We start from the raw sequence: 27,258 nt of genomic DNA on the forward strand, positions 1-27,258 counted from the left end.
AGGGTGGTGTCACAGGAGGGTGGGTGCCTTTAGGCGCCCCAGGACCAAATTACAGGTATGAGGGACTGGGGGTTGTAAAGAACAGGTGCCTCCTGGACTAGATTGTTTCAGTCACGAGGTGGTAAATCTTTCCACAATGACAGGCAGTTCTGGGAAGGAGTATGTACTGCATTCCAGTGTGAGCCCCCATGTCCCAGGGCGTACAACTCCCAGTGAGGTGAGAGTGTGCTTTCTCTAATCAGAACAGAACCATCATGGTGAACAGAGCAGGACTGATATTTCTTATAATTAGTTTCCAATATTCTATTTCTGTCCCTAACAAAACCTGTAGAGAATTTTTATGAACTTACTAGAGGCCTAGTGCACAAAATTCATGCACAAGGATGGGGGTGTGTGTACCTCAGTCCAGCCTGCACCCTCTCCAATCTGGGACCCCTCAAGGGATGTCCGACTACCAATGGGATTGAGCCTAAACGGGCAGTTGTACATCCCTCTCATAATCCAGGACTGCTGGCTTCCAACCACTCGCCTGCCTGCCAGCCTGATCACCCCCTAACCACACCCCTGCCAGCCTAATCAACGCCTAACTGCTCCCCTGCTGGCCCGATTGTCCCTAACTGCCCTCCCCTGCTGGCCTGGTCACCCCTAACTGCCCTCCCCTGCAGGCCTGGTTGCTCCCAACTGCTCTCCCCTGCAGGCCTGGTCCACCCCAACTGCCCTCCTCTGCTGGCCCGGTCACCCCCAACTGCCCTCCCCTACCGGCCTGGTCACCCCCAACTGCCCTCCCCTGCTGGCCCAGTAACCCCTAACTTCCCTCCCTTGCCAGCCTGGTCACCCCTAACTGCCCTCTCCTGCTGGCCCGATTGCCCCTAACTGACCTCCCCTGCCAGCCTAGTCACCCCTAACTGCTCTCCTCTGCTGGCCTGGTTGCCCCTAACTGCCCTCCCCTGCAGGTCTGGTCGCCCCCAACTGCCCTCCCCTGCAGGCCTGGTCCCCTCAACTGCCCTCCCCTACAGGCCTGGTCCCCCCTCAACTGCCCTCCTCTGCCAGCCTGGTCAACCCTAACTGCCCTCCCCTGCAGGCCTGGTCCTGGTCCCTCCCAACTGCCCTCCCCTGCTGGCCTGATCTCCCACAACTGCCCTCCCCTGCTGGCCACCTTGTGGCGGCCATCTTGTGTCCACATTGGGGTGGCCATCTTTGACCACATGGGGGCAGCCATCTTGTGTGTTTGAGTGATGGTTAATTTGCATATTACCCTTTCATTATATAGGGTTGGGGTCAAACTTACGACAATTGTAGGGAAGCAAAATCTCAACAGATTGGGAAAATGGCAGTTTTACCATTTATTTTATAATTAAAGGGGAAGATATAAATGTTAGGACTATAGGGCAATAAGATCCTTAATGGCCATTTGTAAGCTTCCTGCCACAGGAGAACAAAGACCAGGAAAAACTTTCTGGACACCAGGAGTCAGACCATATAAGGAATGGAAACTGTCCTAAAGACACCAGACTGCACACCTGCAGTCCATCTGCATTCCAAGCCCACCAGCTCCACCCCCAGACCCACTGAGGACAAGAGCTTCCCGCCAGTGACTTCATGTAAAGATGGAACTCCAGCTCCTAGGGGCTGCCAGCATCAGCCCGACGTGCCCTTGGCTGTGCAGCCCTTCCCTTTGGGTATCCCATCCCCCAGCCCCTTTCCTTAAATAAATTCCATTTTCCTTCACCCACAGTCTGAGATGGGTACTTAGCCTACCCAAGTAATACCACATTAACATTTCAATAAGGGGTGTTAGGGTTTGGCTGGTGATGTGGGATGTGAAAGAATTCACAACTAAGAGAAGAGGAAATCTATTTTACTTTCCAAGGGAGGAAAGGGTTGGGGTATTGCTAGTCAATACAGGGCGGGGAAGAAAGGGTGGCTTTCACTTTTAAAGAGCAAGCAGGTGGTGTTGCTAGGTAACAAGGAAACGAGGAAGGGAGGGGGACTGTGTTGAAGTCTAGCAGATATGGGGGTGAGGGTTGTCTTGAAAACTTTGTTTGTTTGCTTTTTAGGAGATGGTCCCAGCAGATGTCCTAAGGAGGTGTCTTATCAGTATTTTTCCCAAGCCTGTAAAGCAAGCTTAGAACGAAAGTTATGAAGAGTCCATAAGAGGCTTGCCTGAAGGGGAGGGGAAGGAAGGAGATGAGGAGGAGGTGGGGGAGCTGTTAAAACAGCAGGGAGGTAGAGGTGGGAGAGAGTGTGCTTTGAGAGTAGCTTTTTTGTCTTGCAGTTTGAATAGAGGAGCTGTTTGAATCAGGGGAGCCAACAATCTTGGGGTTTAATTATCAGGTGCCTCTCATAAATTGTGGAAAGGCCACAGCAAAGAAGAGGAAAGGCTTGTTTTCTGTCCTTACAAGGGTGTTGATGAAATTCATGGGTGATAGATTAGGGAGGTGGGAGAAAGTAAGGAAGGGAGATTGGATAAAAAGTAAAATGAATAGACACATACTTTTACATTGGTGGGTAGAGGATAGTTAATAATTAACATTTACAGAACATAGAGATGGTATGCAGGAAACAAGAAAACAATGAGAGGTTCTGTGGTCTCATGTTCTCGTGGCAGATTATATCCTGAGGGGTCTGGCAAAGGGGATTATTAACACAAACTAGAGGCCCGGTGCATAGGGGGAGGTCCCTCAGTCCAGCCTGCACCCTCTCAAAATCCAAGACCCCTTGGGGGATATCCGACTGCCAGTTTAAGCCCAATCCCTGCGGATCCCTGCAGATAGGGCCTAAACCGGCAGTTGGACATCCCTCTCGCAATCCAGGACCGCTGGCCCCTAACCATTCACCTGCCTGCCTGATCACCTCTAACCCATCTGCCTGCCTGCCTGATTGCCCCTAACCACTCACTGGGGCACTGCTGGCCGGGGTGTGGGGCTGTGGTCATTCTGGTCTCTGGTTATCCTGGTCGTTCCGCTGTTTCGGTCGCTGGGCTTTTATTGTATAGGATGTTAGACCTTTTTTCTTGAGTTCACAGCTAAGAACGAACTCAGAGTCAAGAACTCCAATGCACGAGAAAGTATAGTTAGAGAAAGAAAGTCACAGAAGCAGAAGAAGTGAGCCAGTTGGGCTGCATGGGCTCAGGAAACAAGGTACAGAGGCAAAAGAAGGGTCCTTGGAGCTTAGAAGAAAGAAGGTAAAGGTAAGTGCCTGAGAGAGAAAGGCCAGGCATGAGAGAGAGAGAGAGAGAGAGAGAGAGAGAGAGAGAGCGAGAGCTCACTAGGTCCTTCATTTGAAGGGTTTTTACCTCTTTTCCAGAGGCATGCGTTTAGGGATGTCTCAGGGGAGGTCTAATAGGATAATCATCAGCCTTCCAGGTGCCCTTTCAGGTCCTGGTCCACACCAGGACAGGGGGTCGATAATCATTGCCGCTGGTCCTGTGGTCACCATGGCTCCGCTCCCTCTGGTTTTGCTCCTTTTCTGGGCCGGGAGCTGAGACACAGCTGAGGCCTCAACGTCATCTCTAGGTTGACCACAGCTGCCCCTGTGGTCAGCAGCCCTAGGCTTTGTTCCTGAGATTATGATTCGGGTCAGACCCTTAGTCTCCTGAGGGCTTCGTGCTTCAGGGAAGGGTTATGTACGGGCTCATGGGGAGTCTGTGAGGCTGTTTTCCTGCCCCTGCTCCTCCTAGGGGTGCAAAGGTCACCCTGGGATAATGTCTTGGCCTATGATAGTGGTTTCTCTAGTTTTGCCCATTGCTAAGCACCCTGGGGACATTCCGTAGCTGGCCTCTCATTCCTGCTGTGCTCACGTCTGTCTGCCTCTCTGCTCTGTCAGGGTCATCCTGACATTCCAAAGGTATGTTATTGTAGATGCAACAAGATAATAGATAGGTTCAGTTAAGATAAAAATTGACCTTTGTCAGGGAAGATACCAGTGTAGGACATGACTACCGCCATGTTCAGTTAAGATGTTTTCATTTCAGAACATCCTATGTGGTTACTTTAGGTCTCTGAGTTTGTACGGCTGCCACGCAGGCCTCCCTGAGTGTGTCAGGTTCAGTGTGTGGCCCTGTTCTGTCCACATTGCTATGGTGGTATTTATATGGCTCCACTGCTGACTGGGAAGCTCTTACACACCCTGACCCTCATTGAACACTCACATGTTTTCAAAGGAGGTCTTATCCGATTTACAGGATGCTCCATCTGCCCAAGACCACGCAATGAGAAAGACATAGGTCCAGAACCCCAACTCAGCTTTTGTTCTAGAGTCCTCCCTCTGCATCCCATAAAACTTCCTGAAGCAACAGAATGGGCAGGGGGAAAGGTGCATTTGAGGGGCTTCCCAAGGCACACAAGTTCATTCCCACCTCTGCAACTGCCATGGCACTGCCCAGTAGAGGATCGATCCCAAATGCCCTTCATCTACATCCTGGCACCTGGATGACAATTGCAGCCCATTGCTACTGATAAGGGAGATAGCTTGACTGAGGGAGCAGCCTTTTAGGGTTTGAGCTTCACTAATCATCTCTGCTGATTAGACTGCCTCCCCCATGTACCTTCAGAAATTGAGAACAGTATTTGAATCGACTGCTCATTACTTGTTCCAGGAAACCACGGCAACAAGAGTCCACCCACTGCTGCTCCCAGCCAGCTTGGCTTTCCTCTTACAGTTCTGCCTCAGCATTTGTGGCAAACAGCAGAACTGAGTCCCGCTGTGGGGCAGCCTCGAGGTCCATGTCACCTTGATCCTGTGACTCCACACAAACAGACCACCTTGTGGGTGACGCCCAGGGCAAGGTGCTCACTTGTAAAATGAGCATTTCTAGCAAGTGTATTTCAGGTTGTGGGTAGCAACCCATTAGAGGGTATATTAGTTTTCTATTTCTGCCATAACAAATATCACAGTCAGAGGCTTAAAACAGATTATTTTACAATTCTGGAAGTCAGAATCCCTTTTGGAGGCTCTGGCGGAGAATCCACTTCCTTGCCTTCCCAGCTGTTAGAGGCTAGATGCTGCCCATATTTCTCGACTTGTGGACCATATGGCTGAGACGCCTCCATTGGGACATCTCTGATTCCGACCTGCTGCCTGTGGCTGGGCCCCCTTGGGTAATCTCCCCATGTCAAGATCTCAAGCCACATCTGCAAAGTCCATTTGGGGTGATGTAAAGGGAAGAATATTCTGTTTATGGGAATTAAGATGTGTGTATGTTGGGGTGGTCATTATTCAGCCAGCCATTTAAGAACCAACATTTTTTAAATTCCACTTTAAAAAGTAAAACACATGTAGTGTTTCTGGTTCCCATGTATGTCACTAGCATGATGTGGTCACCCAGAAAAGTTTGACTCCAAGGCCTCTTCTTACTATATCATTAGCAGAATGACTTACTGCCTTATGAAGCAATGCCCAAAGAATGACCTTGCGATAACCTGAACCCTACTCTGGAAAGACCAGACTTCTCACACGGGATAAGCACAGCAGTTTTCTTCCCCCACTTATTTGGTTGAGTTTTACCACATAAATCTAACCAAGGACTTAGAATGAGAGTGTGCTGGGAGATGAGGCTGAAGGCTCAGTGTAAAGACTTAGAGTGTCACATGATGACCAAGTACAAGATATACAATATTCTTCCTCAAGGAGGATTAGGTTTTGAAAAACCCAAGAATAGGACAACTCAGAGTTGAAAAGAGTTTACAAAACACTTCCATATTTCTAGTCCAACACCAACCCCCTATGTACAGAGATTTAAAGGCTTTAAAACTTTTTAAGCACAAGTTCTGATTTAGATCCAGTGTTTCTGGTTGAAGGATACAAGCGAATGTATTTCTATGTTTGAGATCTGGAATGTGGTCTGTTAGAGCTATGTATGGTGTGAAGAAGACCACCATCCAGGGGTCATGGGTGATACACAGCTGAAGCCTCAGGAAACAGCCACACGAGTGGTAATGACCCCGTGTCAGAGTGGTGATGACCTGGCGTCAGAGTGGAAAAGTAGCTGTCCTGGCTCAGCAAAGTGGCTGGTGTTCAGCTGGAGAGTCTTAAAGAGACTAGGACTGTTAATCGCACCTCAGGAAGTTGGAACCTTATAGTATTCCTTACCCTCCTCCAAAGGGCACTTCTGCTCTTTAATTGGATGTGGAGTACAGGGGAGATGGAAATCTAGATGGAAATCTATTTAGCTATTAAATCTCTAAGTTCTTGGAGAAAGTTGTCTGTCTACTTATTTGAAAGAGTAATCTGAGTTAGAAAATATTTCCTAAGTAGAACACCTGGTTTCCTTCCCTTACAGAGAAGGGAAATTATGCCAAGGGTTGGGGGTGGCTTCCTTTGCCCCCACCCCATCTTGTATATTAAAGGAGTAGAAGGCATTGGAGTCACCTAAATGCACCCACAGAGGGACTGTTCCTAGCCCCACTGTTGATTGAATTCTCTGGCACTGCCAGTGGTGGGGATGGGAGTCAGAAAAAACTAAGTGACAGAAGCAATGAGGTCATCAATTTCCTTATTCACGTCCACACAGACCAAAACTGCTCCGAGGATTATGGGAAGGTACAGCACCCACTCTAAAGAAGAACAGTCCTTGGGCTTCATCTATAATAATAAAAGTCTAATATGCTAATTAGACTGGATGTCCTTCTGGACAACCTTCCAGATGAAGCCGGGGCTGCAAGGAAAGCCGGGGTCCTGGGTGCCAAAGAGAAGCTGGTGCCGGCAGCCGGGGGAAGGAAAACCTACTCTCGCACGAATTTCGTGCATCGGGCCTCTAGTCTAATATAACGAGAAGACAGAAGCAAGAGGCTCACTGCCACCACTTTATTAAAAATCCAATCACCGATTTAACATCCTGGTTCTTTTCTTGCGCAGGTAAAAGACGAGGCCTGGGGCTGCTAGCACACCTGCGGAGACAACTGCAACGGCCATGGTTTTGAAAGCAACATATCGAGCAGTTCCGTGCCCTTCAGTGTCTACTGAGTCTGGAAGAGAAGCAGACGTGGAGTCTTAAGCTCATGTTTAAATCATAAGTGTAAGTTGAAGCTGAAGCTTTACATATGAGGGCTCCCCAGAGAGGGAGTGAAATTAACCCTCAAAGGATTCCTCTGGGAAGCTTGCAACAGGGCACAGCTTTCACCCCTGAGCCAACGCCTCCTTTCCACACTCAGTGTTGTTCCCTAAGGTCAGATGGCTGAAAAGGACCTACAGCCCCAGCCTGTTGTCTAACACAGCATCCTGGACCCACAGCTCTCCCAGAGTATTGGTTAGGGATTGAAGACAGCTTAATTTCAACGTCTAGGCCTCAAATTAAGACATCTGGGGTGAGGATATAAGATATTAATAAGTTGGGTTTGGCAGTATCAAGGCACATGCCTTCTGACCCATTAGTCCTATTTCTAGAAACATCCTGGAGTTCTTGTATAGCAGGCAAAGAATTAAGAGACTTCTGATGTGGCACAGGTGACAAAGCTGGAGGTAACCTCGATGGAAATCCACTTAGCTATTAACAGTGAGGTAGGTCTCTGCACAGATAAGATACAGTTTACAAAGCAGTTCAGAGCTGTAGGGAGACTATATGACCCCACTGTGTTCAAGGGGATTTGGGGGAGCAGAAGCCATCCCTGGGAAGAGACTGTCTTCTCTCCTCTTGTTCAGAGGTGAGCATGCGTTATGTTTGCTTAATGAAGTGTCACGTACAGCCTCACACTTGCAGCCAGGAAGGGCCCTAGGCTCCAGGTCCATACCTCTGCCCGAGGAGCCGTCTGACAACAGGAGGATGGGTCCCGGCAGACTTATTGTTGTTTCCTCCTCTTCAGTGGCCCCCGAGGCTGCAGACGGGTAATAGAGTTCGAGCTCGGCGCACGAGTGCCGAGTGGTGTCCATGGACCTCCCAGAGCGGACCTCCGTGGCGCCCTGCTCTGCTGGGCAGTGTGCCGGCCTCGGCAGGACAGGGCATGCCCCTTCCTTAAGGACAGGGTGGGCCCCTCAAGAATTTTGCGTCTGAATCTAGTGCGACTCGAGAAGAATAACCTTTGGAGTCACGTCTGTAAAAGATCAGACTTGTCCACAGGGCTGCTCAAGAGCCTGCCCATGTCAGACTCCAACAGAAAGGCCGACTGGGCCAAGTTGCCTGGACTCTGAGTAGGTAAAGAATGAGGCCTCATCCTTACATTTTGAAATAAGGCTTGTTCTGAGTAAATTCACAGTAATGAGGATTGACATTTTACCTCGCCTGCTTCTCGGTGACGGTGACGCAGGGCAAGCCCCAGGACACAGAGCGGGGTGGGGAGAGCGCTGGTCGCAGAGGGAGGCGCTGCAGTGGAAGTGGACCTGGGAGGCAGGAGGGCGAGGTGAGCCCGGGCGCCCACAGCCCCGCCCACGGCTGTTAATGACTCACCAGGCTGGCCAGCACTCCGGCAGCTGACACGAAGGCAAAGGTCTTCACCTCGAACCTCCGGTAGTGGGCAGGGTAGGTCACAGAGGAGCCAACGGGATGGAAGGTGGTTCTGTGCTTGTCCAGGTTGTATTCACAGCTAGGAGGCATGTGCCCGGGAGGACGTCAGCCATTCACCCGGGCAACTCAATTTTGCCCAGATTTCGTCACACGTGGCACCGTCAGGATCATTGCTATACGTTTTACTGCACCTCGTTCTGATTTGGCCTCTCCAACAATACCCATGCAATCATAAGCAGCATGTGCTGGTTTTTTCCTATTACAATTGTATTAATACAATTTAAATACCTATATGTTTGCCAGCTAAACGCAACAAGAGCTACAAGATTTATATGTGTGTCTTCAGATGACACTAGCTGGATTCGTCTGACTGTTGTGAGTATGTCCCAGGCAGTTAGTATTTGTCAGTGACACAAAAAGTTAGAGAAGTCCTTAGATGCTAGCAGAGTGAAAGCTATAAAGAAAAGTAGTGTGTGTGCTGGCGGGAGGTTGAGTTTGTGGGAACATTGTCCCCTACACCAAAAGGCTGCGGGCTGGATTCCCAGTCAGGGCACATACCCGGGTTGTGGGTTCAATCCCCAGTCGGATTGTGTACCAGAGGCAACCTATTGATGTTTCTCTCTCACATCAATGTTTCTCTCTGTCCCCCTTCCTCTCTCTAAAAATCAATAAAAACATATTCTCAGTGAAGTTTGAAAACAACAACACGTAGTGTTAGGTGGTTAGTGCTAAGGAAAGAAGAGTCCGAAGGTCAGGAAGCCGGGGTCATCTGACTTCCTGGAGAAGGGACATTGGACAGGCTTCTGGGTGGGGGAGCGCTGTGCGCGGCTCGGCTCCACGCGGCCAGCAGGGCGGTACCTAGAGGCGAGGAGCTTACCCACAGAGGGCAACAGCTTCGAGAAAAAGGAGGTGCCGTCCTGCGAGGGGAGACCCACAGGCAGAGCCCGCGCAGAGCGCCGGTGTGAGGTCCAGAGGCAGATGGGCATCCGGCCGCACCCTGCGCTCAGCAGTACTTGGGGCTCGTGGGTGAGCAGAGCCGCTGCCTAGTGACCTGCCTCGCGGAGTGAGGAAGGCGACAGTGTGCGCAGGACGCGCCGGCACTGGGCGCTCAGCGGCAGGAACCGGAGGGCGGCCTTCTCCCAGGTGAGCGAGGGCCCAGGGCCAGCCTCTGCGAAGCCCCCTTCTTCTAGACTCAGGGGGGCGGGAGTGTGGTCACTGAGCCCAGGGACTGAACGCCGAAGCCAGGACCAAGGTCAGGGCTTGGCGACCTGGGTCCCCGGGCGAGAAGCTGGGTCCCTCCTCGCGCACTGGATGGCTCGCTGGGCGGCTCGTGGGGAGGGACCTACCCGTCCTTGACCACCGTCCAGCGGGGCAGAGCGGCCGGGTCGGCGGCGGGCGTGGCCCAGCAGTCGCCCAGGACCAGCTTGATGTTGGGGTCGGTCCTGTTGACGACGCTCACTTCCAGGTAGATGGGCTGGCGGAGGTGTCGCGGCACCGGGTAGTCCCTGTCCTCGAACGGGCGCAGGTAGGACGGGTCTGGAAGCGGAGCAGCCTCTCAGGCCCGGGGCGGGCTGGGGGGTGGGGGGGTAGGGGAGGTAGGGGAGGCGGGGGGTGTGTGTCCGGGGAGCCCGGAGGCGGCAGGTGCTGGGCAGGCTCACCCGGGTAGGCCTGCAGGAGGAAGGCCAGCGGGCCCGGCCGCGCCAAGCGCCCCGCAGCGGGCGGGCCCTGGACGCTGGTGTTGGTGAGCGCGGCTCCCGCGCGGTAGTGGCACCTCACGGTCACCCTGAGGGTGCGGTGGGGGCGGAGAGTGGGTCACCAGGGCTGCTTGGAGTTCAGCTGGAGCCCGAGCACAGGGGCAGCTGGCCCACCTGAACTCCCCGGCTCTGGAAACGGCGCGCGGAGGAAGCCCGGCCGGGAGAGCGCGGATCTCGTTCTCGTAGATGACCTTGCCGTCCTGGAACTGAAAGGGAGAGGTCAGGGGGTGCTCCCCGTGCCCCCAGGCCAGCCTCAGCCCGCGGCCGTCCGCTCACTGACCCGATGTGTGGTCCCACATCCGTTCAGGGGGATGTGAAACCGCGCCAGCCCCCGGGGCGCGGCGGTGGGGCGGGGCCGGCAGGAGTCCCCCACTCTGAGGGTGGCCAGGTTGATTGCGGGGCTCATCTGGTGGCTGTGGACTTGGACATCCATGAACCCGTCCTGGGTACACAGCTCACCTGCCATCAGAGTGGCCATGAGATGCTGGGGGAGTGGGAGCGGCCCGTGTGCGGCAATGCCGTCCTCCCCCGCCTGGACTGTGAGGGAGGACTCCCCCGGGTTTCACCAGGCGGCACCCCACGTGTCTTAAGTCTTCGGGGAAAATACGTAAGGAGACAGACGGCAGAAATCCAATTAGTGCCATTCGCCAATCACACCCAAGGACAGATGAAGTTAAGAGAAAAAAATCTCATTTTGGTACATGACTATGCTATTGAGAGCCTCCTCTAAATGCCCCTCCTTAAACCCCCTCAGAAGGGAGGACCAGGGCCTACCTCTCCCTCCCAGGAACACAGGGCCCACGCCTTCCCCCTCCTCCTCCCCTCTCCCTCTTCTTCCCGCACAGGCACCATCTCCTAAACTCTAGGATCCCAGGAGACTTGCAACCAGGGCAACTGCACTTCATCTGGGCAACCCCCCCCCGCCCCCCCGCCCCTTCCTTCCCCAAGGCCCCCTTTGCTCTGACTCTCAGTGAGCCAGAGCAGCCCAGCCCAGGCTCCTGTCCCCGCCGAGTGCCTCTCCTGCTACCCTAGGCCCTCTCTTGCTGTACTGGCCCCAGCTTTAGTAAACGTCCTCTAAGGTTCAAAATAAAAACACCTTGCTAAGTGGCTTGAGTTACAAGGGGAGACCCTAAGGCCCAGGGCCACGGTGGAGCTGCTTTGTCTGAACAGAGAGTTTATCCAAAGGAAGAGGGAGCAGGAGACATGGAAGGAAGCGCCATGTGGGGCGAGACATCTACAGAAAACCCCGAGGAGGGGCTGACGTGACTTCAGAGTCAAATTGTGACTTAAAGTGCAGTGCCTGGTGTCCTATGTCCCTTCTGTCAGACACACACCCAGGATGGCTGGGGAAGCGCACATCGGCCCTCTCTGGCTTGGCCTGACAAGGTCGGGGTGCGAGGGGGGGGGGTGCGGGGGGGGGGGGGGGAGTCACAGCACCCCAGGGCCCAGGCGATGCTGCAGGGAGGAAAGCCAGCCCGGACTCTGAGGAATTGGCAGGAGTTCAGGGAAAGTCTTTTCAACTTTTCTAATCTCTTTAGTTACAGGCTGGGCCACAGGCTCAGGCTCCTGAGGAGAAGCACCGTCCTGGGCCACCCTTGTGCACCTCGGAAATGCTCCCTCTTGCAGCCCCACCCTAGCAGCTGGTCTGGCGCCTCTGGTCTGACAGCCTTTCCTTTCCTGGGCGAGTGAGCAGTACAGAGTGTAAACCATGCCCGTTCTTCCGCAGGCACAGGAAGGGCTGAGGGAGAACAGAGAATGCGGAGACCATTGCTCAGAGGTCTTTACCTGTAAGAACTGGTGACTCACAGAGACACTCAGGGTAAACCACCATGGATACTATCTCCCGGCGGAAGGAAAACGTCAGCTTGAGTGAAGGTAAGTAGAACTGATAGGGCAGGCACTGTTCTGAGAACTGAAACGCAAGAAGAGTGTCAGCATCAGAGACCACCCCGTGGGCCCGGAGACCACCCCGTGGGCCCGGAGACCGAGACCACCCCGTGGGCCCGGAGCAGTGTGTGTTTTGGGGGGGGGGGGGGGCGGGGGGCGGGGAGGGCAGGAATCCCAGACTTAATTTGGTTTCCCTTTAAACCAGAAGGAGAGACCCTGTCACTTCTGTGTCAGGATGCTTCCCTTCACAGGGCGTTTATTGCTTTAAACTCATGCCCCCAAGTGCCCAGCACTGCATGCTCTTTGTTCTAGACACTAATGACGAGTTAACAGGTCAAATGCCACAGGAGAACCCAGTGCCCTGCCCGCAGCCCGAGGAGAGGGCTCTGCGGAGCACAGAGCCCGCCCGCGCACCTGTGTCCCTGGCTGTGGATCGTGGGGACTGGCCTCAGTGTGGCCGTGGGGGACCCTCTGTTTGGCTCAAGCTGTCCTGGGTTTAAGAGGGCCTAAGACACTCGTCATTAGAAACTGGGCAGCAGTTTGTACTATTCAATGTGCTGAGAAACACTGAGGAAAGCTTCCATTGTGGAGGTTCAAAAGCCTTGATGTTTGCAAGTGAACTTCAGTTACTGGGGAATTCACTTATGACAAGTAATCAAATGAGGCCTCCCAGACTTTGGACTGCCACACTGGCCGTTGTAACGCACGGGCAAGTCATCAGCCATGTCAGGGTTACCTGTGAGACCATGTTTCAGGCCAGGTTCCCACACTCAGTGGTTGACAAGGCAACGTACTTTCATTTGGAGAAGCGCTTTGCTGAGGTGCAGTCTCAGGCCACCTGCTGCCTCTGTCCCGATGCCGTGCCGATGCAGCCGGCTCACGGCAATGTCTCTGTTCCCAACGCTCACGGCTTTTAACTTCCCGGGAAACTCTGGGATGGCGAGAGTCATGTGCGTGGCATTGCAGGTTGCAGGACCTGGAGGGCGTGACCGGCAGGTGTCTATGTCAGCTTTGAGGAAGCCCCAGAACAATGTCTTCCAGCCTGGAGTTGGCCGGGCCTGGACCTTACCTGATAAGCAAGTCACTTGTGCTTCTAAAATGGTCTTTTGTCCAAGAATTCTATGGATGAGCTTCAGAGGCACCATGTAGAGATGACTGTTACCTTGCTGGGGGGAGGGGACAACATTATCAGAGACCTTGCTTCAATTCAATTTCTAAACAATGGTAGAAGAGTAGTGAAGGCAAGCATATACTCAAGCACTGGGCACTATTTTGGCCTAAGTAGAATTCAGGCATTTTGTCCAATGATAGTTCTGCCAGGGACTCTAGTTTTAAAATTTCGTGCTTTTCATATCTGGCAAGCTAGGGTTGTCTGCTGAGGTGCCCTGTAGCTGATCATTTCTGGGTATGAGCAAAATCTGCTCTTATTTTATGACTCTTTTATGCTATCATCATCCAGAGAGAATGCTTGCAAGACTGAGCAATGTGATAGTACAGGACTGTTCCTGCTAAAATGCTGGTGTTTGAGCACTTGGACACATTAGCTCATTTAACACTGAGACTTTTCTGTCGGCTCGAAGAGCACCGGACCCTACTACAAGACACAGGATAGAACGATGACACTAACAGAACCTAACTCGTGGGAGACCTCAGTGGCCTCTCACTCCGTATCACAGAGCAGGCTTAGATCTGTGGGGGAGAGGGAGAGCTGGTGGAAGTGAGGCCAGCTCTGTTCACCACCGTGTCTTTCACAGTGCGTGGCCCACAGTAAGCTCTGCGATGCCTGTTGGGTGAGTTATGTTCTCAATTACTTTGAAGATGTGGTTGAGGTCATGCTTGGATTTGAAAATAGTGGTCTGTGCCTGGGTGGGGCACAAAAAGACTCACACCCACCGCGTAGTGAGTCACTCCAGTGGCATTGAATGGCACTTGCATGGTCATCTTGTAGTCGTCAATCAGGATGTTATATCCTTGCGCTATGGCCTCCAGAAGGGTCAGAGTTTGGGCTTCTGCACCGTGACCAACCTCAATGCTCCATCCCATCTGCTGCTGGAGATCCTAAAGTCAACAGTTTCACTTAGAGGGCTGTACTCCCCTTACCTCCAAGGTTATTGTCTAACATTTTAATCAGGATTGAAGTTATGTTACCTTTAATATGGAAAAAAAGGCTACTTAGGTCTGTATATTAAAATTATTTTCATACCGTATTTTCATCAGCCAGGCCAGGAACACCATGAAAGGTGAACTAGAAGGAAAAACGCGTGATGTGAGGCTGTGACTCGGAGGAGAGTTCCTGAATCATGCTGCCGACAGTAGGCAGAAGGCCCCGACCAGCTCTGGGTGGTCCCCACACCACGGCCTGGGTGTGGGGTGTGGAGGACAAGCGCAGGACAGGACATAAACCCCGCTGTGCCTTAGACATCATCTCGCCTCTAGAGCTCCTGGTACCGACGGCAATCGGAAGATCTAAGCTCCCTTCCAGCTGTAAGTTCAGACACTAAGTTCTCCAGTGCACCGCTGTACTAAGCCTGTAGGGATCCAGTGTTATGTCCAGCCATGCAGTTCCATTATTGTTATAATAAAGTACTGGTATTTCTTTTATCTTTCTGTTGTCAAAATTAGCTATGTTAGACTATGAAATCCATGAGTGTGTGATTGGGCTGTTTTGCTCATTTACTGGATCCTATCATCTGGCACAGCGCCTGGCACATGATAGGTATGCAGCTTGTCAAGAAAGTATAAATGTGACTGTAGCTTCCTATTGCCAGGCGTGGCGTGCCAAGCCTGTGTGTACCCTCTCAGCGCATTTTTAGAGACATCCTATAGGGGAAGTGTTATTTTCTCCCACTTCGGGGCTTGGAAACAAAGAGGTGGTTTGTTTAAAATATCAACTCAAAGCCACAGAGCCAATAAGTAGTGAAGACAGGATCGCAATTCTGACCTTGTTCCTCAGCCCGACTCTGTCTAGACACCACACTCCCCTACATGGGCGGTGGGAGAAGCCCTCAGCCTCTCTACTCACAGACATGAGATCCTTCGTGCACAGGGTGGATCCTGGGTGCTCCTGGGCTGCTCCTGCCCGCACAGCTGGACAGCTGACCTGATACATGAAAGCCTCGCGTCTTCCAGCAGCAGCACTGTTGTCCATGAACCTGATGGTCATCTGGTGCTGACCAAGCTGTGTGCAAATGGTCTCGTAAGAACAGGAAGTGCTGGGACCTCCGTGGGAAAGGAGATTCCATAATGCCGTCTGACCCGCGGAGTGGTCACCAGGAATGCTGGTTCTGGAAGGCCCCTCGTCCCTATACCAGGAGACTACAGCCAGCCCGTGGGAAAGCCCAGGAGAATGCATACATTGGCAGAGAATAGTTCCTGGGACTTCAGGGATTGGAGTTCAGTTTTCATTTTCTGCTTATACTTATCCTATGTCAGTCTACCGTAAGTCATAGTCCTGGCTGGTTTGGGGCCTCTACTAAGTCATTCAAATACTTACTGAGCATCAATGTAGCAGCCATGGTGCTGGGAGAGCCATCTTTGAGTATTTCCCCTGCCTTAAGGAACTCGGTTGAAAGTAGGAGAAAGACAACCTTTTTCTGTTAAATGTTAGTATATATTTTATACTTTGTAGGCCATATATAACTTCTAATTATGTCTTTTTAAAAACTCTTTAAAAACATAGAATCCATTCTTGAGGACCATCACACACACACACACACACACACACACACACCACACACACACACATGCCATGGGCTGGACATGGCACCCACAGGTGTGGTTTGCAGACCCCTGGTCTACAGGAATGCAGCTGTAAGCTTTCTAAGGTGGGGAAGTGACCATTTTAATTGCTGGCTCTTCACTGTAGGGTCAGATCAAGTGGCCTGTTAGACATGCAGGTTTCCAGGATGCACCCTAGGTCTACATCAACTAAAGGAGGGAAGCCTGTGCTTTCCATTCCCCGCGTGATTCTCTTCACACTCAAACTGAGAGCTGCTTAGAGAGGTTGCTTTTACTGCCCCCCGTAACCTTCACTGGGCAGCACTGGTGCCTGACAACACAGGAAACCCTATTGCTCAGCTGCCGCTTGCTTTCCAACACTTGTTTTGATAGCATAGAGGGTCTCTTTGCCAGCACCACAATGGCCTCCCATTTCCCATGAGGTAACTGATCAAAATAGCTCATGTTTGAGTATTTGCTGTAGCCAGGCACTGCTCCAACTCCTAATCTGCTTTAGATCATTGCCTTTTAGATACTGTGTGGAGAGAGTACCATACCCCCATTTCCCAATGGGCAAGCAGAGGCTTAGAAAGGTTAGCTAACTTGCCCAAGGTCACAGCCAGGCAGTGGCAGAGTCAGGACTCAAGCCCAAGACCTCAACTCCGGGGTTTCTCAGCCTCAGCGTTATTGGCATTCCAGGCCTGAGAATTCTGTGTTATGGGGTGAGGTCATCCTATTCAATAGAGGCTGTTTAGCAGCACCTTGGCTTGTATCTACTAGATGCCAGTACCAGCTTCCTCCTCTCCAGTTTTAATCACCAAGAATGTCTCTGAACATTGTCAAATGTCCTACATATAGACAAAAGCAAAAAACAAACAAATTATAAAGAAAAACAAAGTCACCCCTGGTTGAGAAACACTGTGCTAGTCCACAGCCTATACCCTTAGCGAGTAGGTGAGTATTAGTAACTACTAGGCTACCACTTCCCAAACCACTCCTCAAAGCAATTACTTACCACTCTGCTGGTACAAGTCTCATAGGGGGCCCGTAGGGTGCGCTTTTCCGGGTTGAGGACATAAGTGCAATTCAGCATTTCAAGACCAAAGGGATCTACAGAAGCCGGAGACATTTAGAGAGAGCTGGCCAAGAAGTACATTCAGTGACAGAAGCAACCAAAGCCAGAGCCAAGACTGCCGATCCATTGCTAAGGCACTTCAGTTACTTCACTGTTCATTGTCCCCACTGAGTGATGTGGCCTAAGCTTTGAGAGATGCTGTGATCCACAGCTAGAGTTTCCCCGGAGGTTCTGAGGTAAGAGAAAGAAGTCTCCCACGCTTGGCAACATCATGCAAAGCAAGTGCCCCCACGGCATCATGGGAACTGGATGCGTTGCTCCAGAGTTTGTGAAAATGGGTGGCCTCGAGCCCAGGGTGTTCTGCTAAGGAAGACTAAGCTAAGAACACACACGTTACCAACCCAGCACAGACGCATGCCACTTCTCGGTGCCGAGATCGCTTGAAAACTCCACTGTCATTCTGTCTGCATGGCAAGTGACAGAGCCTGCAGAGCAAAGAGAGTTGGGGCCTCTGAACTACAAGCACGTGACTCCCACAGACGCAGGCGGAGGCCTCCCTCGCCCACAAGCATCAAGGGAGGTGCCCGCTGGGGGAGGCAGAGCTTGTCCGGCCGCCCGCGGGGAGCACCCCTCAGCGGAGGCCACGCCGCAGTGTGCGGTACCAGCACTGCAAGTGCCAGGGCTTGCGAGCTCCCAGGGGCCCACCGGGGTTAGGGGTGCACGCCTGTGCGGGAACCAGGCTGGGGCCCTGACAGGACGCTGACAAGGTGGGGAGGAGGGACTGCACGTCTGAGAGGAACTGGGGAACAAAAGTTTTGTCTAAAAGATTCAATTTGAAGTTTTCAAAAAGGCCCTGTGTAAACTCAAGGTCACTGTCTAAGGTTAAATTCTGCCTCTAATCTGCTACTCTGCATCCTCTAGCTCAGGTGAGAGTTTCGAAAAACACCTGTTTCAGGTGGAACAGCTCTGATTGGGCCGCTGTGTTGCTGTTTTCCTTAAGCATGAGTCGGAGTTTGAGGACCGCTGCTCCCTCAGAAAGGGTCTCCGGTTGCGGTCTGTGTTCTTCGGATGCCGTAAGCATGAGGCAGCGGGCAGCTGTGCAGTGCAGATGTCTTTGCAAGCAATTTCTATAGGAAGCCATAGGGAGGCCTCGGAACATTCTAGTGACTGGCTCAGGGGAAGAAAGGGGTGATGGAGACTGCCCCACCTGTGTTTGCGTTTCCCAGCCATTTGGCCCGCGGGCTGCACCCTGCTCAGAGGTGGGAAGGCGTCGCCCCCCAGGCGGCGTACCTGAGAAGGCGCGAGTCCCCAGCTGCGCAACCTCTGTTGAGTGCACCAGAGTCACAAGGGCTAACAACAGGGAAAGGGACCTGAAGGTGCCAGAAGGGGGTGGGAGAGAGAGTTAAGGAATGGACTTAACCAGACAAGGCCACGGTGTCCCCTCCCTCCGCCCCAGGAATTACTCACCTCCAGCCTGGCCTGAGCCAGCCTGAGGGACTCCCACCACCTCCTCTCAGCCAGTGCGCCATGGCCCAGGCTCCGCCAAACCCGCCAGGCAGGGGCGGTGCTTGTGCTTTTAGAGCAGGAAGCTGGCTGGGACCCTGCCTACTCCCCATTGCAAACACCTGGTCTTCTCCAGCCCCCACCTGAGAGGGCTGGAGGGAGAGGCTTTCCGAAAGGCCTGGGAGCAGAGGCCAGCCCTGCCCTGCCGCGGCCTTAGGCCCGGCCACCAGCTGCTCACGGGCCAGCCAGGAAGCCAGAGTTCCCTGGAATGGGCTCCAGGTGGGTGAATTGGTGTTTTTCTCCATAACACGGGAAAATTAACATGTTTTAGACAAAATATTTACAACTGCAACATTGAGTGAAAGAGGGAGATGGGCTTTATTGAGGAAAGAACATCTCGTGTTCACATTGCCTTTAAGCAGAGTCCTTTCCGTCACACCCCGCCTCCTGGCTGTGTGGGGGCCCCTGGCCCCTGCATGAACTAGCTCTACAAGTGGATGGAGCATTGTTCCCCTGTCTATAATTTTAAACTTACTGCAAAAACACGCTGGCAATTACAGGTAGATATAGAGAAAAAGAAAAAGTTACTCATAATCCCACCACTGCTAATATTTAGGTATGTAACTTTATGGATTTTCTCTACAAACACCATACACACTTAAAAAACAACCACAACCTGCGATCAAAGTTTAAACTTTGTGTGGTAACCTGCTTTTACCACCTTACATATCATGGGCATTTCCATACTAAACATGATCTCCACTACCACTTTAAGGCTGCATCATATTCCATGTCTAGATACATCAGTGTTTAACTGTCCCCTAATGATGGACATTTAGATGGCTCCCAATTGTTCATCATTATAAATAACTAGACACCCAGTGCATGAATTTGTGCACAGGTTGGTTCTGGCCAGCCCACCCCAATCAGGCCAATTGGGCTGGGCTGGCTGGGGAGTGGGGCCATGGACGGTTGGCCAGCTGCCCCCATCCCATGGTCGAACTCCCGGTTGTACTCCCAGTAGAGGGGACAATTTGCATGTTAGCCTTTTATTATATAGGATTGTATGATAGACATTCTTGTACCTCCCCCTGGTTCCTCAGAAAAAGCAACCCTAGAAGTAGAAATCCTGGGTCAAAGGGAATAGTGGTCTAAATAGGAAGGTCATAATGAGTAGCAATTGGGGGAGTGCAGATGAGGAAACTGAGGCACAGCAGCTTGCCCAGGTTTTGACTATTGACTGTCAGGGCCAGGTTGAGAACTCAGATTTTCTGAGAACGAATCACCATCTCTTTTCAGCATCTCTCATTGTGTTGAAGACACCTCGATGCTGCAGCCTGGGCCCGGTAACAGGTTCTGAGGGAGTTGGGGGTGGCGTTTGCAATCACTGGCTCATGTGTTATCTTTGTGGTATGAATTGAGGAGTAATCTCTACTCAGGTGTCTGAAGCACATTGCAGGCTGGATAGTGTTTCCCAACATCCTGGATTAAAAGATCCCATGGGGCTCCCATTGACATACAGCCACCCGGGTCCCACTCAGAAGCTGTTGGAGCAGGCTCTCCAGGGGCAGGGCTGGGGTAACCTATGCTCAGCAAATACGCAGGTGAGGCTTATGATCAGGAAGATGGGGGAGATCCCTGGAGAGGGGGAGGCAAGAAAATAAGTGGTTGCCAGTGGTTAACCTCTTCATGGGAATTAACTGGTTATGTCACAGTGGAATTGGGAAGAGGGAGGAAAATCCAGGCTAAGCAGGTTTAGGGATAGAGATAATAAACAGATATGGATTCCAGCAGTGGCACGGTATTAATAGGCACTCCTCCTAAGCACATTTTCCCAAAGATGGTACCTTTTCTGCAAATGTGAAGGTAATTTGTTACCACCACAGTTAAGGCTCTGATAAGAACATAGAGGTAGGAAAGTGGAGCAAGGTTCAAGGCCTGTTAAGAAGGTGGCTGGAGAGGTAGCAGGTCAACGCTGGCTCTTCCTCCCGACCCACCCTCAGGCTCGCTGCAAGACTGTGTTCTGTGGGAGTGGGGGTTTGCCTTGGAAAGGGCAAAGGGGCCTTGGGAGGCAAAGGGGGAGCACGAAGGCCCCGACAGGAGGCGTGGAGAGCAGAGGACCACCAGGGGAGCTGCTGAAGGTGGTGAGTGTGTGAGGTTAATTCCCTTTGCCTCGCCCTGGCCCAGCCCAGGCTGTGACTGGGACAGTCCTGACCTGTAAGAAGCAGTCCCGTGGAAGTGCCCAGACCACAGGCAGCTAGCTTTGGCGATGAGGAAGATGCAGCTGTTCCATGATGAGTCACTGTCTCAGACAGTGATGGCAAACCTATGACATGCATGTCAGCACTGACATGCATAGCCATTTCAGATGACACGCGGCCGCATGCCGAGGATGAAACATTTGCGACTAGAGTCTTGGAGTTAGTTTTTTCCTCAAAGTGACACACTACCCGAGTTATGCTCAGTTTTTTGGCGAAGTTTGACACACCAAGCTCAAAAGGTTGCCCATCACTGGTCTCAGATCACTAGCTGGGAAACTGAAATTCTTACAGAAATGATTATATCCTCACTGCTCTACTAGGTAGACAGTGGGGTCTCTTTCAAATGTGTGCTCTTCACATATTTTCAAAGAGCCGTTTGAAGTTTGCTAATTTATGACTAAAAGTGCCCCCTCTCCTCCCTGGGGCTGCCCTGGCCTCGCCCAGGCCCCAGGAGGCCACTGTCACCCACTCACCACCAGGCATTTCCTGAGGGAGTTTTAGGTTGTTACACATGAAACACAGCAGGGTTGTGGCCTCACTGGGGCAGGCCCCCTCCTTATTTCTGAAATGCAGTTCTTATAAACAGCTTATCATTCTTAAACTCTAAGCCTATTGTTTTATTTTTCACAACAACTATAAACATACTAGAGGCCTGGTGCACGAATTCATGCACAGTGGGGTCCCTCAGCCTGGCCTGCAGGATCGGGCCAAAACCAGCTCTCCGACATCCCCCAAGGGTCCTGGATTGCGAGAGGGCACAGGCCAGGCCGAGGGACCTCACTGGTGCACAATTGGGGCTGAGGAGGGACCAAGGGAGGACTCCAGGGTGTGTTTGGTCCGACACATGCCTAGTTGGGTTCTTGGGTTACTTTCCCTTGCCATGGCCCCGCCCCAATCTACCTAGGTTCCTTCTGTCTACTCATATGTATACCATCCCTAGGAATAGGAATAGGGAGTAGGAAGATTCCTGCTCTTTTTACTTTATTTACTTCTGTATTGATTGAGTTGTCTTAGTGATAATGAAAATGATTTTAAAGTGATAACAGCAATAGCAGTCTATCCGATTTGACTATACGTGAGCTATAGAAGTGTTCAAACTTCACAGTATAAAGTATAACATGCAAGTGACTGGCTTTTGGCCATGAGGCGTCCAGAGTCCAGCTCCCTATTGTGAGATGAAGTTAAGCCCCAGCGGTTTAGTAACTGCCCAAAGTCACAGAGCAAGCTGGTGGCAGAGCTCCATGAGCAATCAGGCCTGATGCTCATTCCCAGCTCTTCCAGTTGTTCTTTCTCGTGTGTGAGCACACGTGTGTGCACACGAGGGGGTCTTACACACTTCGTGCTGCTCTTGCAGTTCACTTAGCTTTAAAAGTACAAGATGTCAGTTATTAGAATCAGCAGTATATGGTAAATAAATACAGAAACTTCTACCACTGTGATAACAGAGCTTAAAATAGCTTTCAAATGTCAAACATGAATTTAACTTGGAAAAATAAGAGTATGTCAATGAGAATGTTCTTGAATGTCATGTTAGTCTTTTAACAATGTAACTATACTATGTTCATGTCATTTTCCCCTTTGGATCTTCAAACAGATCCAAACTGATAAACCTCCTAATGGTGAAGGATCCAGAAAGAATTAGGATAGAGGAATAAAAGGTTTCATTGATCTGGTAGATAAATGAAGGGCCACTTAGATAAACAGATGACAGGGCTCAGAAGTTCTCAGTGAAGACTCATTTACATAAAATATCAACACATTACTCCACAGCTAACAGCTAGGGCAATGGTTAAGACAGAAATGGAGAAAAGGTTTCTTGGCAATGCAGCAGATGCCTTGTAGTTGATAAAATATAAAATATGTTAAATGCTAAAGTTCTGAAGGATGTGGGGGATTGATTGTAAAGATCCCAATGCCCCCCCCGCCCCCCCCCCCCCCCACACACACACACACTCCTGTCCTTTCCACTGTGCTTTGAGTCAGCCAGCTCCCGGCCCTCCTGCCTCGGGCCTCCCTGCCTTGGATCTGCACTGCCTGTGCCTTGCTTTGGCCAATAGACAGTGATGGAGGTGCCGTGTGCCCATGCCCTAAGGTGACAGCGGAGCTCTGTTCAGTCTCCCTTGAGGCGTCTCTGTGACCCACCCCTTCCTCCCTGGGCCCCGGCAGGTGCTGATCCGCATTTCACACGGAGTCCTGGGAAGGAGCAGGTGCTCCCAAACCATGTGATTTGATGAGTCTGTGGGAAGGACGTTTTTATCAAGGCCCACTGTGTACAGGTCCTGTGCAGACTGATGCATACACTTTTGCGGTAGGAATAAGAAAAGGAAATGAAGGGTCCTTCAAATGACCCCCTTCTCTCCCCTTCCCTGCCCCCCCCCCCCCCCCAGTTGATAGCTACTAAATACAAAGCTGTTTAGGCTGAATGTGTCCCCACCAAACCCCCAACTCACGTTGAAGTCTTAATCCTCAGGTCCTCAGAATGTGACCGTGTGTGCAGATCGGGTCTTTGCGTAGGGGAATAAATTGAAATGAGGGCTGTAGGGGGCCCTCATGCAACGTGGCTGGTGTCCTGTAAGAGGAGGGAGTTTGGACACAGACGTGCACAGAGGGACGGCCATGTGGAGACACAGGGAGGAGACGGCCTTTCACACGCGCAGGAGAGCGGCCTGGAGAGAGTCTCCCTCGCGGCCTGGGAGGAAGCAGCTCTCCTGCACCCTGACCGGGACTGCAGCCTCCAGAGCAGAGAGAAGCAGATGCCTGTGGTGCCCCCCCCCCACCCCCCTTGCTGTGGTGCTTTGCTAGGGTGGCCCTAGAAAATGAATGTAAGTTCCCAGCTTGAAATACAACTCTGTGAATACAAAACGTATTCTCTTTTTACTGTTCACGATAAGGGACAAAACAAACAACAAACAAACAAAAAACAGGTCCCAGTTGTTATTGAGAAGAAAAATACAGAGGAAAGAGAACGTTTAGGAAAATATACCCTTGTGCATCTGTGAATGCCCTAAAGGGGGGGCCCTCTCCCTTTCCACACCAGTACAGCCATTCCCACCCCACTTCTGCTTCCCCTGCGGCCACCACCCCGCTGCTCCTAAGGTACACCTGTTGAGAACTGACTGCACACCATACATCACGTAAGTAGTTTACAAATATTAACTCAGTAATTACTTGTAACAACCATGTGAGTAATACCTGGAAAGTTATTTTGGAAGTATTTTCTTCATTTTACTGACAAGGAAACTGAGGCTCAGAGAGAAGTAATTAGCGCAAGTAAATGGTGGAATCCAACTTCTGGTTGAATGTCTGTCAGTCTGTGCCTTAAGATCCTGTGTTCTTTTAATATATATATATATATATATTCTTGATTTTTTAAAGATAGAAGGGAGAGAGATATAGAAACATTGATGAGAAAGGAACATTAATTGGCTGCCTCCTACATACCTCCCCTCCCCCAGGGGGTTCAAGCCCATAACCCGGGCATGTGCCCTGACCGGGAATTGAACTGGTAACCTCTTGGTGCATGGGATGACACTCAACCACTGAGCCACACTGACTAGGTGAGAACCTGTGTTCGTCACTATTGCTGTGCTCTGGCTTTATTTCAACACAATGCTTGGCGTTCACATGTGCTTGTCTTCCTCGTTCTGCTAGCAGCTTGGAGAGAGTTGAATGATTTTGTCGGCATCGGATGATCTGGTAAAGGGTCCTGTAACATGCCACCCTGTGATCAGCACTCCCATGTTGAAAAAAATAGCTAATACAGATTTCCAGGTGACCTTTGCTCCTGCAGTTTTTATAGAACTTAAGCTTTGGGAGACAATTCGGGTTATATGATTAGTGTATATATCTATACTAGAGGCCTGGTGCATGGCTTCATGCACAGGTGGGGTCCTTCAGCCTGGCCTGCGCCTTCTTGCAATCCAGGACCCCTCGAGGGATGTCAGAGAGCTGGTTTCGGCCTGATCCCCACAAGCCAGGCCAAGGAACCCCACCAGTGCATGCACTGGGCCTCTAGTATGCATATAAGATCTTTGGTTAATCTCTTCCCGCATTCTCCCTCCCCCTTCCCTTTGAGATTCATCAGTCTGTTCCATGTTTCCATGCTTGTGGTTTCCGATCCTGTGTTGAGCATCTTCCCCCTGGTGGTCAATGCATGTCATATCTACCAGCTGGTCAGCTGGTCAGCCAGTCAGCTGGTTGCTTAGGCTTTTATATATCTACTAGAGACCTGGTGCATGAAATTCATGCATGGGGGGGTTCATTCATCACTGCCTGCACCTTCTCCAATTGGGGAACCATTGGGGAATGTCCGAATGCCCTGTGGGATTGGGCCTAAACCGGCAGTCTGATATCCCTCTTGCAATCTGGGACCGCTGGCTCCTAACCACTCACCTGCCTGCCTGCCTGATTGCCCCTAACTCCTCTGCCTGCCTACCTGATTGCCCCTAACTCCTCTGCCTGCCTGCCTGATTACCCCTAAGCACCTCTGCCTGCCTGCCTGCCCAACTGCCCTCCCCTGCTGGCCTGATCTCACCCCCAACTGCCCTCCCCTGCAGGCCTGATCTCACCCCCAAATGCCCTCTCCTGCTGGCCTGATCTCACCCCCAACTGCCCTCCCCTGCTGGCCTGATCACCTCTAACTGCCTCTGCCTCAGCCCCCACCACCATGGCTTTGTCCAGAAGGAAGTCGGACATCTGGAAGATGGCCAGTCGACCTGGTCTAATTAGCATACTACCCTTTTATTAGTATAGATAGATTATATAGGATAGGATTGCTTAAATGGGGGGGGAAAAGCCTTTTTCATCAGGAGGAGATGCTCCTGGCAGACAAAATTACATAATCTCTACATCTGGACTGATAGCCAGCCATATGCACTATACTGCCAAACCAGTCATTAAAAAATTGAACTGATTCCTTACACCTTACACCAAACAGCTGTTGCCCTTAAAACCCCTCCTCAGCCCCCACCTTAGGTTCTGCCTTCACAGTTCACCCAGATTTGGTTCTGATTGGTCTGTTTCTATGCCAGTCAGCGTCTCCGGGCCTATCTCCAGGCCTCTCTCTGGGCCTGATCCACAGCCTCTGTGGCAGCTGCTGATCAGGCCTTGCCTCTCTCTCTCTCCAGGCCTCTCCAGCAGCTTCATATCAGGCCCTGCCTCTCTCTCTGGGCCTGATCCACAGCCACCTCAACACCAGTGAGGTCGTTAGGCTTCTGGCCTGCCCTGGGCTGGAGCTAATGACCTTGCTGCACCTGCCTTGCCCCACCCAGCCCCCGTTGCCCCACCCACCTGCCAGCTGCCAGCCTTGCTGTGATAGAAGCCTGTGGGCCGTGGGGGAGGGACCAAGAGGTGCTCCATGCACTTCCTTGTGACAGGTCGTCCGTCTGGTTGTTTAGGTCATGACAGCCCCTGGCCTTTTATAATGTAGATAATAATAAAAGTGTAATATGCTAATTATACTGGACATCCTTCCAGACGACTTTCCAGATGAAGCCAGGGCTGCGAGGGAAGCCCGGGTCCTGGGTGCCTGCCAGTGGCCAGAGGGAAGCCTGGATCCCAGGTGCCAGAGGGAAGCCGCTGCTGGCAGCCAGGGGAAGGAAGGCCTACTCTTGCATGAATTTCATGCATCAGATCTCTAGTATGTATATTTTTATTGATTTCAGAAGAAAGAAAGAGAAAGAGATAGAAACACCAACGATGAGAGAGAATCAGCAATCAGCTGCCTTCTGCATGTCCCACACTAGGGATCAGAGCCCACAACCCCGACATGTGACCTCCTATTTCATAGGTATGTGCTCAACCACTGAGCCATGCAGGCCCGGCTGATTACTATAAATTGATTGAAGTCTTCAATTCACAGAAGCAATACTTAACTAGGAAGGGAAAAGGCATAAGAGAAAAGGAAATTTGTCCAGTTGACAAAGCAGTTGACTCAAGTGTACACTTTAAATTCATAGCCGCTGCTCAGACCAGCCAGTGTTCACGTTGTAAAGAATTTGGTTTTGAAAACCTTTATAAAGCCTTCCACTGTTACGATGAAAGCCATCTGGTACTTAGCATTTATAAAATGTGCAGTTAAGAGATGCCAAGAGATTCCTCATGCAAGCAGATGGCATAATAACAGCTCTGTCTGTTTTTCTGGAATAAAAAATAGGGCTTTGAATAGCTTGAAACTTACGTGAATAAATTAAGCCAATCAATACTTCAGGGACATTACAATTTCAATAGTCAACTTGCTCACCGAAATATATTTATAAATGTTTCCATTTGGAGAAGAAAAACCAAAGGGCAGACACTGGTTCCTTTGATTGCTTCTTATTTGTATTTAATACTTCTAAGGAAAACAAGGACAGTGACCTTCTATGTGGGAAAAAAGTGTTATAAGGGTTCAACGGAGAGGTGGGTTGTGAAATCTCTTTTAAATAGGAAATCCCTACATCAAATAGGTCGTAGAGTTTTATTACTGTGCTAAAGAGGAGACAGCATGTCTGAGTGACATTTTCTGAATAATGCACTTGAAAATGTTTTACCGCAGCAGACCTGTTTCTCGTAAACCAAAGTTCAACACCTACAGTGTTGTGTTAGTGCTGCCTTGTTCTACCCTCGCCTTGGTTCTTGTAGGTT

General features: G+C 51.1%; 1 protein-coding gene across 1 annotated transcript; it reads right to left on the reverse strand.

Annotated features, from left to right (window-relative positions):
* Nucleotides 1-6,819: 6,819 nt before the first annotated feature.
* Nucleotides 6,820-17,329, reverse strand: ZP2 (zona pellucida glycoprotein 2; the record flags this gene model as incomplete). Its single annotated transcript, XM_079789063.1, has 15 exons — nucleotides 6,820-6,965; nucleotides 7,728-7,811; nucleotides 8,211-8,313; nucleotides 8,381-8,516; nucleotides 9,784-9,973; nucleotides 10,096-10,220; nucleotides 10,306-10,397; nucleotides 10,472-10,650; nucleotides 11,977-12,103; nucleotides 12,873-13,054; nucleotides 13,148-13,244; nucleotides 13,972-14,136; nucleotides 15,101-15,256; nucleotides 16,811-16,905; nucleotides 17,272-17,329. 15 exons carry the CDS (start codon nucleotides 17,327-17,329, stop codon nucleotides 6,820-6,822), a joined length of 1,935 nt encoding a protein of 644 aa, XP_079645189.1.
* Between the last annotated feature and the right edge of the window lie 9,929 nt (nucleotides 17,330-27,258).

The sequence above is a fragment of the Cnephaeus nilssonii genome (genome assembly GCF_951640355.1).
Source record: "Cnephaeus nilssonii genome assembly, chromosome: 2".
Classification (NCBI taxonomy): domain Eukaryota; kingdom Metazoa; phylum Chordata; class Mammalia; order Chiroptera; family Vespertilionidae; genus Cnephaeus; species Cnephaeus nilssonii.